General features: G+C 39.8%; 1 protein-coding gene across 7 annotated transcripts in view; it reads left to right on the forward strand.

Annotated features, from left to right (window-relative positions):
• Positions 1-13,422, forward strand: part of TIAM1 (TIAM Rac1 associated GEF 1) — a 276,930-nt gene that overhangs the window by 247,832 nt on the left and 15,676 nt on the right. For all 7 annotated transcript variants that reach the window (XM_084620561.1, XM_084620566.1, XM_084620563.1 and 4 more), the window contains 3 exons: positions 8,144-8,323; positions 8,848-8,916; positions 9,531-9,656. In XM_084620561.1, coding sequence (XP_084476687.1) covers positions 8,144-8,323; positions 8,848-8,916; positions 9,531-9,656 — 375 coding nt within the window. The remainder of the gene's footprint in view (positions 1-8,143; positions 8,324-8,847; positions 8,917-9,530; positions 9,657-13,422) is intronic.

Below are 13,422 nucleotides of genomic sequence, written 5' to 3' on the forward strand. Positions count from 1 at the left end.
AGGGTTTTTTTTTGAGATTCTAATGTTTCTTCTTTCTTTTAAAAGTTAAGGTAGACCATGTACAGCTGACTTTTAGTCAACTCAATATTCCCCCAATTGTAAAGATGTAAACTCCTATGCTTATCATTTTTTAGTTTAAAAAAAAAAAACACAAAACAAAACTTGCACTAGAGAAAGGCCAAAGCCCCTCTAAGCCAAACTCCTTTGAATTTCAATGAGTTGTGCACATTTATAGACTGTCTACATGAGCACTTTTTGTCAACAAACCTTTTTTTTTTCCAGTCAGGGATGTGGAAAAAACTCCCCCAAGTGACATAAGTTTCACTGACAAAAGTGTTGGTGTGGACAGCGCTAGTCGGTGGCCGCTCTCCTGCTGATGTGGCTACCGCCACTTGCTGGGGATTGTCTCCTTATGCCGGAGGGAGAGCTCTCTCCTGTTGGCATAGAGCAGCTACACAGGCAACATTACGGCGGCACAGCTACCGCTGTGAGGTCTGTAGTGTAGATTTAGCCTCAATTTCTAATCCAAGATCTGTATAAAACTTTAAACCAGTTCCAAGCAACATCTCTGTCAGTCATCCATCTCTAGTTTAACAGGATACTATATAGCTGACTCACTAGTGTAAGCTTTTATTTAACAAAAACTAGCCTTCGTAATTATCTGCTTATTTGCTTAGTGTGCTAATTTACATAAAATTAACACACTTGGTCTGGAGGTTAAAACTGTGAGAGGCAGGTTCTCAATATCACAGCAACAAAAGCTTAAGTATTTTGCACATTGTAGCCATCATGACACAGGACTTGATGTCATTTACAGTGGTGATCAGGTCAGTAGCGCTTTGTTTAGTGATCTGCCACATTCCCCACTTGTGGATATGTTTAAAAAAACTAATGAGTTGAAATGCTACTGGATGTTCATTTCCTTTTTTCTAATTTAAGATGTCTCTTGAAATTAAAACTAATTACCTTGCAGTTGTGCTTAAGGTACAATGCACTAATGACTCTGTATGCATTTCATTTACCAAAAGTGTTCTGTGAAGATGAATCTTCTTTTGCAGTGTTAATGAAAACCAAAATTATCTATGGATACAAATCCCTCAACACATGTACAAGTTGATGTAAAAGGATTAAAATGGGGACTTTTTAAAAAGCAACTTAAGCTTTACCAATAATTGGCTTTTTAAAGTTGTCTAATTGGTGTGTGCAGTCTGCCCTGATGTTTAATAATCTTATGCAGTACAGGTTGTAGCCAATCAGCTGATACTAATCCACAGGCAATAGACATTTATATTCCAGTGTCAGCTTCCCCCTCTGCTTGTTTCAGCTGTTTCTTGCAGGAGTTCTCATATGACCGTTTCATGAAAGGGAGTCTTCAAAAGTGACCTCACTAGTTAGAGCTGAGAATTAAATTCTCATTGATCTATTGAAAGAACGAGACCTACAGTAAATGACACAGGAGCAGAGTCTTACAGAAATGCAGTAGCTGGCCTCTCATGAAAATACAGGAGAGGATGTCTTCTGTGCTTGTGTGTCAAGTAAGCAGCATGGAATATCAGGAAAGAATTTCATATTCGCTAAATATGGAAAGAAGTTTTGATTTTTTTTTTTTTAGTGTATTGGTTACTGAAAGTGCTGAGTAACAGAATTTTCACAACAATATCTTTCTATTGATGTCAGCTTTTTGGAGAGTTAAATGTAAACCCAGGAATAAAGGCATGGAGAGAGCCTGCGATTCTCTTTATCACATGCTGCATTTGGTGAGCAGATCTACTGTTGTGCAGTATATCCAGATTACATTAGGCTAATTGCTTAACCTCATGCTGTAGTATTTTTAAGAGGGTTAGAAATGTGATACTAAGTAAACAGTAATGCTTATGCCTGCAGAGGGGTTTTTTAGAATATGCAGTCTCCGTAACAATCGAGGCCAAGCCTCACTGGATTTGCTTGAAGTTTTGTTTGGATTTTGGAGAATTTTTTTTTTAACTGAATTTGTCCATTATTGGGTAGAGGTGTTGAGTGCCCTGAAAGATTACACTTGACTACACACTCATACCTATGGTTTTTAAAATAGGGACTGGCAGGGGAAACTGTACTCCTCTCTCAATTAGAGGACAATCAGGCAAAACACCAACTGTTTCAATGATCTCAACATGCTCAACTTTTGAGGAAATGCTCCTTCCCAGGAAGGATGTGAGATTAGCTCACCTGCTGAGCTCTTTGCAGGCTGGGGCTGGTTTTTGTTTAATTGGTCTGCACAGACCTAGTGCCCTATCCCACAAACCCTTGTTTGCACCAGTAATTCCATCAAAGTCACTACTTGAGATCACTTTTGTGAGTGCAGGTTTGCAGGATTGAGCCCTAAATATGATGCAGTAGTTTCCTTGACTTAAACAGCTAGCTCCCTTTACCTTCCAATTCCATATCTGTTCCCTACCCATCACTGGGGTAGTGAGAGACCAGTTCAGGGTGTGTTAGTTTACCTGCCAAATTACTCTGTTCTCTTCCCTTTAAATCTCTAGGCAAATGGATAATGGCAACATTTTAATAAAGTGTTTATGAAGTTTAAGTAAAATCTGCACTGTATCATAACTAACACTATTTTAGCTGACTATAAAGTTTGCTTCTTTTGGGCTGTCACTATTTACTTAAATAAAAGACATGGGCAGAGAACTCCTTTCTAAAGGTGCATGCAAAAAGATGATATGATGCTTGTGCCTTGAGCAAACGTGAACAAGTTCCTGAATGTCAATGGCCTTCAGATTTGTAATGTGTCTCTTGCAATTTTAAATAACTTGTATTTTTACCAGATTTAAAATATAACTTGATGTGAGGAATCCAAATCACAAAGTAGAAGTGCTGCTAGCTGACACCTGACATGACTGAAGCTTATGACTGGTCAACTTCTATATGTGAAGGGGGGGAAACAAGAAAAAATCCATGCCTTATTGTGGGCCAGTCTTTTGGAACATAGGAATTGTTACACCACCCTCACTAGAATAGTGTCAGGCATTTAATCTACAATGAGCATGTCACTTAAATGAGCATTTAAAATTGCTATGTAGTAGTTCATGATATTAAAGGCTCTCCCTGTTCTTTACGTAGTCCATCTTTTCTAATGACTTAATGTGAACAACTTCTATGAAAGGCATGATAACCCGTAGTTAAAATGTTGCAGAATGTGTGGGGTTTTTAAAAAACAAAATTACTCTACTTTATAAAAGCTTCAAAACCACTGAGACCTCAAGTTCTAGAACTGTAATAAGTTACAAATGTAATTGTCTTTTTGTAGCTGTACATTTCCTATACTCTGCATGCAAAAGTCACAGCTGATATAACACAGTATAAATAGTTTGTACTTATGTATGTTACTGCCTTGATAGAAATAACTTATTTCCAAATGAGATACTGAAATGGAAGTGGGGAAAAATCAAATTTGTAGATGTGGCTTTTCAGTTTTCTTAAGATAGGTAGAAATGTACATTTAGGTATGTATGTGGCCCCAATCACGAAAGACTCTTTAATGTATTTATCCTCATAGCACTTCCCTACATCACAGGAGTGGTTTTGTCTCCATTTTACAGATGTGAGAGACAAAGAGGCTAAGGGCTTGTCTTCACTGCACTGTTAGCTTGAGCTATCTACTGAGAATTAACTCCTCTGGAGTGAGCTAGAGTGAGAATAGTCACACTGCAAAATAACACTTGAGTAATAGTGTGTTTGGATTAGCAACAGTAGCAGAGCCCTCACTGCATTACTTGTTTGAGCTTCAGCAGCACTGTAGCTTCAATCCACACCCCCTGATGGGCCAGCTACCTTAAGTTTAAAGCACCACTTAATTCAAGGTAGAGATTTTTTGGCATGCCCATAAGTCAGGTTGGGGTGACCTTTGAGAAATACCTCCAGCTAATCCTGAAGTGAAAACCAGCCCTATGTGACTTTCCCAAGGTCACACAAGAAGCATATGGCAAAGCAGCCACCCAGGTCCTAGGATAGTGCCCTAATCACTGGACCAGCCTTCCTCTCTGAGAAACTTACTTTATTAAATACAGTGACCCAGAATGGTCTAACCTTAGGCCTGCTTCACCACTTCTCAAGCTGCCAGTTCCCGACAGCCCTGATTCAACAAGGCACTTCAGCATAAGCTTAAGTTCCAATAAAGTCCTAGAATGAAATCCTGGCCCCAGTGAAGTCGCTGAAAGTTTTACCACAGACTTCACTGGGGCCAGGATTTCTCCCCAAGTGCTTTGCTGAATAGGGGCTGTCAGGCTTGATCCTGCCCCAAGTGGGGCAGGATCAAATCCTTAGTGAGCATAGATGGTGTGAGGAACAAGAGAGCCCACAATTGATAGCATGATTTTGGTGCAAGATAATGGAGTTATTTATACAACTATATTTAATCAGCAGTAAAATACTGCAGGGTCAGAAAGAGAGATTAGACTACCCAAAAGGAACTGAATTAGAGGTAAACTAGTCCTACTCTCATAATTCTGGTAGAACAGATAAATTGCTACTCTGTTCCATACCTACTTGCTCTAAGTTTAGATCTCAACTACTCAAGATGAATGTTATTGCTGTAATAATCAAACTCCAATCAAAAGAGTTTCTTCAGCCATTTGTATTTCCTGTAAGTCAGCTGTAAACTGTTGATCACTTAAATGTGCGTATTAAAGAAAATGTCACCTTTGTATAATTACTGAATAAGTAATTACTGATCTAATACATAGCAGTTTTATGCTTAGATGGGTGCTGGCAGCCATAACGTAGCTGTGGATGAAGCAACTATATTGTTCTAGAAAAGACCTTACCAAGTGGAGATAATGCTCCTTTGGATTTTGTGGCACTCCACTTATAGAGGTGAATTAGAGGGAAGTAATAGCTGTACGTCAGTAGAATGATAGGGGCCCTTTCACCATTAGGTCACCAGTCTATATCTGGCCTCGGTCAGTAGTAGCTGAAATTCATTCCCACCTTCCAGTTGTTTGGCCTATGTTAAATGAGTTGATGCTATCCCTTCACCTCCTGGAGGGCAGGGCTCCTGCTCCTAAATGGCTTCCCTGGTTGTTCTCTACAGAGACTGTGAATGCATTTTCAGTGAACCCTTAATGCAGATTGAAGGGGCACAGAGACTGAATTACTCTGACCCCTGAGTTTCCTCCAACTCTGGATTAAGGAACAGTAAAGTGGGGAAACTTGAGCAGACACTGCCTAATATACCAGACCGTCTCACTCACTATGGATTCCTGATTCCACCCTGCCTCCTTCCCTGTTATCTCCTCTTAAACCCTTTCCTTGTTATGTTCCACCCAGGCTTGCTCCTGTTTCCTCATTCTGTCCCATATGATTGGAACAACCTCAGAATCGATGTACATCAACTTCTTCCCAGATTTCTTGCCTCAGACTTCTAAAAATTCCTACAACCCAGGGAGCATTCTAGGTTTGCCCACTGTATGCAGTGTGGATTGACTTTTTTTTTTCCTTTTGTTCCTCAAATGATGTCTTCAGCAATATAAATGAGCTTTTCTTTATAAAGCATGTTTATTGGTTGGTAATGGAGCAACACACCACAGACTACCTGCTAATACTGCAATTTGATAATGACAGAGATTTTTCCCAAAAGGACCTAAGGAAGTTTGTCTCCCAGATTTCACCCTCTATATGCAGTGACTGGAAATTAACCAAAATAAATTAAAACAAAAGACACAGGTTTTTTAATGTCAGTAAATCTTAACGTATCAACTGGAAATATAAGCTGCATTCTTAGAATTAAACTGAATAATTTAGAACAAGTCAGAATGTTTTAGAAACACTTTTTTCCCCCCTTTTACTGGGATTTTTATAGGCTATATCTAAATATAAGGCAGTGCCAACACCTCTTTCCCGTGAAAATAATCTGATTAGGACCCACCTGCTGTCTTATACCAAGGTGAAATGAAAAAACAATAGATGTAGAATAGTCAGGCTAGATGACAACAGCATCCGTATTATCCTTGCCATGATCACCACACTTTACAAGACATTGTGCCATTCTTTCTCCCATGGGCCACACTTATTACACTCCTCCATTTGGTTTGTGTTCTCCTTTAACACTGTCAGCAGGCACAGAATTGGACAAAAGCAGTTTAAAACAATGGTGGGCCACTTACATCAGCACAACTGCCGGTGACTCTACACTAGTGGTAGTGATGGTGGGGATATTTGAGTAAAGAGGCTAATAAAGATATCCATAAAGATATTTGTGCAACTCTTGGGCATCACTCTGCACAGGTGTAACTGAGTGGAACTTTGTAAACAAGTCTGAGGCTCAAGAATAATAGACTGACACGCTCTCCTGTCTCTGCAGTGATTACAGGAGGTAAAAAGCATAAAAAATTCACTATGAGCAGATATGACTTAGGTGTTTTTTTTATTTTTTGAATAAAACTGCACTTTCCTGAAGGTGGAGGGGAAGGGAAGGGAAAGTTGTGAACTGTACAGGAGAGGGGATGAATCCTACAGTGATGAAAATGGTACAGTTACGCAATGCTTAATTTTTATTTGAGGTTTAGTTAAATAAATACCCCTTGCACAATGCTTAGGGCTTGCATACATAATCTTATAAAGACAATTATCACTCCATCTTTTGTAGAGCTGAAGGGAGATGGAATAGAGAGGGAGGAACAGGAGTGACCCCTCCAAACCACCATTTCCCCAGGGTACACTCGAAGACCCTCCAGCATCGGACCTGGCATTCAATAAAAAGGCCAATAAACGTGGCATCTGAATTGCAAGTTACGAGCTGAGGGGCAGCCACACTGAGAATGCCCTGCTTGTAGCCCTCTTACCTTTAAATCTAGGACTGTTTCTTCAAGTGCCTCAGAGGCTCATACTGTCCCAGTCTATTCCAACATATTAAACTGATCCCTCGTTAACTTGAATATTTGAAGAACTAAATTACCATTATATTATTTATTCGTCTTGCGGTAGTGCTTAGAGGCTCAGCGTCCCCCCCACCCCCAATGCTGTATGTAGTAACTACAAATAGTAAAGATGTGTATGCCCAAAGAACTTTTGTCTAATTAGATACAATCCATATGACAAACAAAAGGACACAAGTAACATCAATAAATCACAGGGTTAGGCAGCTAATTGCATGACTTGAAGGTTTTGTTGTTGTTTTTTGGTATTGTGGAAGCATTTAACGCTCCCAGTCATGGAGCAGTACCCCACTGTACTAGATGCTTCACACACCCAGTGCAAAGATGGTCTCTGTCCCAAAGAGCTTACACTATAAGTCCGCTTAAGCATCATGACATGGCGGTATTTTCAAATCTAAATTTTAGACATTCTTAAGGGTTCAATTAAAAATAAAGTCCGAGAGAGTCTCAGGACATGACCAAACACCACATCTGTGTTCTACTTGGATGTTGTTATTCCTCCCTCTTGTCCCCTGTTCTTCCCTTTTTCTTTTAGAGTTGAACTTCTTTAGCGCAAGGACTGTCCCTCCATTAGTGTTTGAACAGTGCTTAGCGTGTTCTGAGTGCTACCAAAAACAAATTACAAAAAGGCACTTTAAATCATTTTTAGCCACTCTGTTCTGTGATCTGAGACTTCTGTTTTGTACTTGCTCATACTTTTTGGGCCAGGGACTTGTTAGTGGTCTGACACAATTCCCTTGCTGTACAGTTGTGGCACTTTCTAAATATACTTATTTTACAGGCTGTGGTCATTATGTGATATGTCACTCTGAATTTCTAAGAACAATGCATCTGGGGTTCTTCATAACTGGGGGGTCCTGATTCTCAACTGGTAGAGAATGGCAGCTGCCCAGAGCCAGGTGTGGTCCCTCATCCTTGGCTCTCCAGGCCCCAATGATAAGGGACGCAGGTGTCGTAGGAGGTAACTATTCCTCTACAAAAGGGGAAATTTCCAGTTTAAATCTCTGGCTGCTTTAAGGTCACTTTGCACTGTGTATGCTGTGGACAGTGAACTTGGCAGACTAAAACATCCAGCCCAGGAGGATAAAACCTCCGATACAGAAGCACAGCACACTTCTTAAAGTTACATTAGAACAAGCAATATGGACGTGGGGTATACAGTAGCGTAGTTAGAGTTCAAATAGCTCTTACTTGAAAACAACTCGGCGTAATGTTTTCTCTTTTTAAAGAGTACAGAACAAGTTGCTGCATTTTGTCGCAGTCTACATGAGATGAATCCTTCTGATTTGAGTTTGCATCCTCAAGAATTTACAGGGCCTCAGCTGTCCATCATGAGACAACTTACAGATGCTGATAAACTGCGCAAGGTTATTTGTGAACTGCTTGAAACAGAACGCACCTATGTCAAAGTAAGTCATGTTTTGTCTACGTTTTACCTTTTCCTTCCAGAGTTGAACTTCTGTAAAGCTAAAGCTCTGCAATATTTTTTGTATCACAAATAAAAAAAAAAAACAAAAAAAAAACCTAATTGACTAGACTAGTGGCAAGTTACCTTTTACTGTAGGGCTTCTCCTCAATTTTAATAGGAACATCTAAAATACACTAGATATTTTAAAACTGAAACAACTGAATAAAGAGTTTTTTGAACAGTGGCATGAATTTTATTTGGTTGGGATACAGAGAAATATTTTCAGATGAAATCGCGTATCTAGATTAGATTACTTAAAAAAAAAGTTGTGCAATTTTAGTTTTATAATGTCTTAAATTTCACTAAAATAGAATATACTCCTGTCTTATACAAGACATATGAAAGACCTAGAGACTACATCAATGGTGTTAAGGAGAGGATCTTTGTCACTGTAGCAGTGTGAGAGAGATACTTGGAGGAAATGATATTAAAGAGTATTTTATTTATTTTTGTGTTTGTTTTAAGGACTTAAACTGTCTAATGGAAAGATACCTGAAACCTCTACAAAAAGAAACTTTCCTCACTCAAGATGAGGTACGAGAACTGTTGCCATAGTGCTGCCAGATTGTTTTTGTTTGACTCTTATTGTGTGATGTAGGACGGAATGGAAGGAGCTGTGAGGGTTAAACTTGCTTAGGAACATTTTTAAATGGACTGACACTGAGTATAAAAATACTGATCAGTGTTGTCTGATCTTCTGATAACCGCCACACTAGGCTGTCGGAGTTTAAGGCTATGTCAACCTAACTTGTCAGCATACAGCCACCGCAGTTATTAAATCGCTTGTGTGTGCATATGCTTGGCTCCATATGTCGTCAGTGCATGTCCTCACCAGGAGCGCTTGTATTGTCAGCATAGGGCACTGTAGCATGGTTCCTGAAAGCCAGTCACAGTGGACATAAGCAACACAGTGTCTACACTGACTCTGCGTCAGCCTAATTACTCAACCGTGACTCTGCGCTGCTCGGGGAGGTGGTGTTACTAAATTGGCATCGAGAGGTTGAGGCAAGGCAGCTTACATTGTCCTAACCCTCTAGCGTAGACCAGGCTGAAGAAAAGCTAAGTGCTAATGTTCTGTAAATTGTGACCGGCTGGAAAATCGACTAAACTGAGATTTTTAAGCATATTAAACTTTTCTCTTTTATTAGCTCGATGTTCTCTTTGGGAATTTGACTGAAATGGTAGCATTCCAGGTGGAGTTCCTGAAAACTCTTGAAGATGGAGTGAGGCTAGTGCCAGACCTGGAAAAGCTTGAAAAAGTTGACCAATTTAAGGTAAACATTTTATTTAAAGTCTGGCTGTGTGTCTAAAGCAAACTTAAATAAGGTTTATGGCACACTTAGGGCATGTCTACACTTGCAGATGTAGAGCACTGTGAGTTAAACCAGCCCTCAGAGAGTGCAGCAGGGAAAGTGCTGCAGTGTGTTCACACTGTCAGATTCAAGCACACTGGCGTGGCCACATTAGCAGCTCTTGCAACGGCCACAGAGAGCAGTGCATTGTGGTAGCTATCCTAGCGTGCAAGTGGCTGCAACATGTTTTTCAAATGGGGAGCGGGGGTTGGAGTGTGACAGAGAGTGTGTTGTGTGTATGTGGGGGGGGGGGGGAGAGTGGGTTTTTGGGGTCTGAGAGCATGTCAGCATGCTGTCTTGTAAGTTCAGACAGCAGCAGACCCCCTCTTCCCCAGCCTCTCAAGCAACATTCCACACTAATGGTTGCTTTGTCCCACAGCAGATAAGCAGCCGGCTGCCAGAAACAGAGCTTTGAAAGCGCATATCCACATTCCTGCAGCGATTCCAAACAATGACAAGAGTGGCCACTTGACTTAAGGGGATTATGGGACATTTCTGGAGGCCGATCAGAGTGCAGTAATGCAACACCTCATTCATGCTGATGCTGGGGCGTTTCAGCCGAGACACACCAAGCGTTATGCTTCTGGTGGAGGTGGATTACCAGGCGCGCTCCAGCCGCAGAGTCTGGGCGCTCTACGTGCCTTGCCAGTGTGGACGGGTCGTGAGTTAGGGCGCCCGGGGCTGCTTTAATGTGCTCTAACTCGCAAGTGTAGCAAAGCCCTTACAGTACAATATTTTTACACTGGCAAAACATACTGCAGAAGTAGTCCTCTTAACCTTGTATCAAACCAGTTTGACTACCATGACTCTTATTTCGTAAGAACACATTTTAAGGTTTTTACATGAACTTGTGTTACCTACCACCATGACTCCTTGAAACCAGAATATCCTACTGTAGCTGTAGTTCATGTTGCATAGATCAATGCCACTCGGCAAAAGCATGCAGAGTTAGATGTGATTTTTACCTCTTTGTTAGATTTCATGTTTCAAACTCTGAGGAAAATCTAGTGGCAGAAGTATAATTGCATAAAACCTTAATACTGACAAGTCTAAATTGCCAGTTCAGGGAAGCCACTGGGGAAATGGTTTTGAACTGTAAATTGTATTCTGTACTCAGCAGGCTCTTAATGCACATATAGGCAGGAATGGCAAACTATTGAATGTAATGCTGTTTTTTGAATCTTAATTTCAAGTACTTTGAGGGGAAGGTAGAAATATTAAGGGGAAGAAACCCAAACTGAATTAAAAATAAACGGGAAAAGACATTGTGGGGAAGGGTTGGTTACTAAATGAATGAATACCACCACCACTGTAATTGGATCAATCTATAGTAAGTAACTAATGTAGTGTTGAAATTAACACAACCCAATGCATCTCCTCCTGGTCCTTTTGCTCACTTCAGCACTGACCTTGATAAAAGGACAAGATGTCTTGGTGAATAATAATCCCACTGGGTTTGCTCCTCCAGGAACATGGATTAATTGAAGAGCTTGTGGAAGAAGTCTCTCTTTTTTTGGTTTTGTTCTTGATTGACTACTGCCAATTTAAAATGAGCATACAACCTACTGCTATGGTTAATCATTAGAAAATAATTTTGTTCTTTAACTAAGCATACTGAAATGTAGTGCTGGGCAAACTGGACTTTCATTGATGAATAGGTCTTGGCTCCTGCAGTCCATGTCTTGCTTATGGACTCAAAAATGTCTTTGTACTGAAACAAATTTACAGGATCTATCAAATCTGTGTACTCCACGTATTGCCATACAGCTCAGAGATCTGAACCCTCTTCGAGGCAGACTTGGAGCAACTAGTCATTCCATATGCATAGTCAGCGCTACATCCTGAGCATAAAGCGTTTTGACTTCGTGAGATAGTGACTTTTACACAAAGATCTGGCCTGCCTTCCATCCATCATTATATTCAAAAGCAGCATTGTATGCTCTTTGGCCAGGTTTCCAAGACGAACAAAAATAGCCCAGCACTCTGTACTATCAAACCCTCCATTGACACGTGAAGGGTTGCACATCCCGATCATACCTGATACCATCTGCGGAGCTGCCCCAGAGACTTGTGTATTTGCAGGGTTGAGCCAGATCTGAGCTGCTCTACACAAAGCCTGGTGTGATGCCATCAACCATGGTTTCCCTGATTGGTGCAATGGTCTGTAGTAGACTCTGCATGTTGTTTCTGAAGCATCTACAACTACATTCTCACAGTAATCGGTTTCTGCATTGAACTGATGGGGGAAGTGAAGTGACAAAGAAGTGTATCCTCTTGGAGAGGACTGCCCTATATATATTTTTGTTTTGTTTTTTCCCCCCACCACATGAGACTCATATTTGTTCTCTTTACGTTGGACAGAGATAGGAATAAATTGTCAATATTATGTTATCTACCTTTATAAAAGAGTAACTCAAGTAGCTGAACAGATCAGGTTCCCTAATAATAAAATGAGACTTCAGGAGTAAGTAACCATTGCTTTCTCCATGGAAGTAAACGCATTATGAATCCTGTAAATGTTGCTGCATAAGAATTTAATGGTGCATATGAAATCAAGATTATAGGCATAGACTTAATAGATGATGATTAAAAAATATTAACATATCTAGCAGTGATGAATAATTCCTCCACCCACTTGACACTCTGCAGACGAAGGGGGGAAATAACTAATCCCGCACACTCTATAAACACCTAATATAGCTAGGGTTGGCAGAATTTGACTTTTTATAACTTAATGGATAATATCTATTTTAAGTATTTTTTTTTCAATTTTTCTTCTATTTCTAATTTCAATTGTGCAGAATTATGGGTTTTAAGCTTTTAGTTTTTTCCAAAAACTTTGAATTTATTTCAACATCCACAATTGTGGGGAAATTATGGAGGGTCAGATAATTATTTAATGACAGATCTTGATATTAAAAAAACTGTCCATATTATATGTTCAAAATTTTAGCTTTACATCACTCAAATTCTCAAGCAGCATTTTTCTGACTTTGCTGATCTGTAAATTTCAGTTATCATAGATGGAAATGTGTTTTCATTGATTTGTATATACAATGAAAGGCCACGTTCATCATTTACTGTTTAAAAATCTAATCCTTCCAAGCCTAAATATGGCCCCAGAAGAAGGATTTTGTGGGGGAATAATGAAATAAATGGGACTTGGGAGATCAGAGTTGAGTTCTGCTACATATTTCCTGGGTGACCTTAAGCAAGGTACATAACGTCTCTCTGCACTGGTTCCCTAGTTGTATAATGGACCTAATACTTGTCTATTTAGATTGGGGCAGGACTTCCTTACTATGTGTTTGTACAGCACAATTGGGCCCTGATCTTGGCTAGGCTTCTGAGCATTTCTGTAATACAAATAATATTCGGGGAGGAGAAGACAAGTCTCTGCTCTGAAAATAAAGCTGTCTGAGGATGGGGGTGGAGGGAACAGACTGCAATATACATAATATTGATCACTTTCAAAGATACATATTTAATAGTTGGTGTATAGTAACTAAACAGATTACAGAAATTAGTTTTTTGCTCATTAAACATATTGAAGTATTTACGTTCCAAATAAGCCCATGGAAAAAAAAATTAACATAAAATTATATATACAATACGACACATTCTAGATCAACACCAATTTAAACAGGAAACCATCCGTTCTACAGTAGATTATACAGAGCAGGTAGAA

Source organism: Lepidochelys olivacea (assembly GCF_965140295.1).
Source record: "Lepidochelys olivacea isolate rLepOli2 genome assembly, chromosome: 1".
NCBI lineage: Eukaryota > Metazoa > Chordata > Testudines > Cheloniidae > Lepidochelys > Lepidochelys olivacea.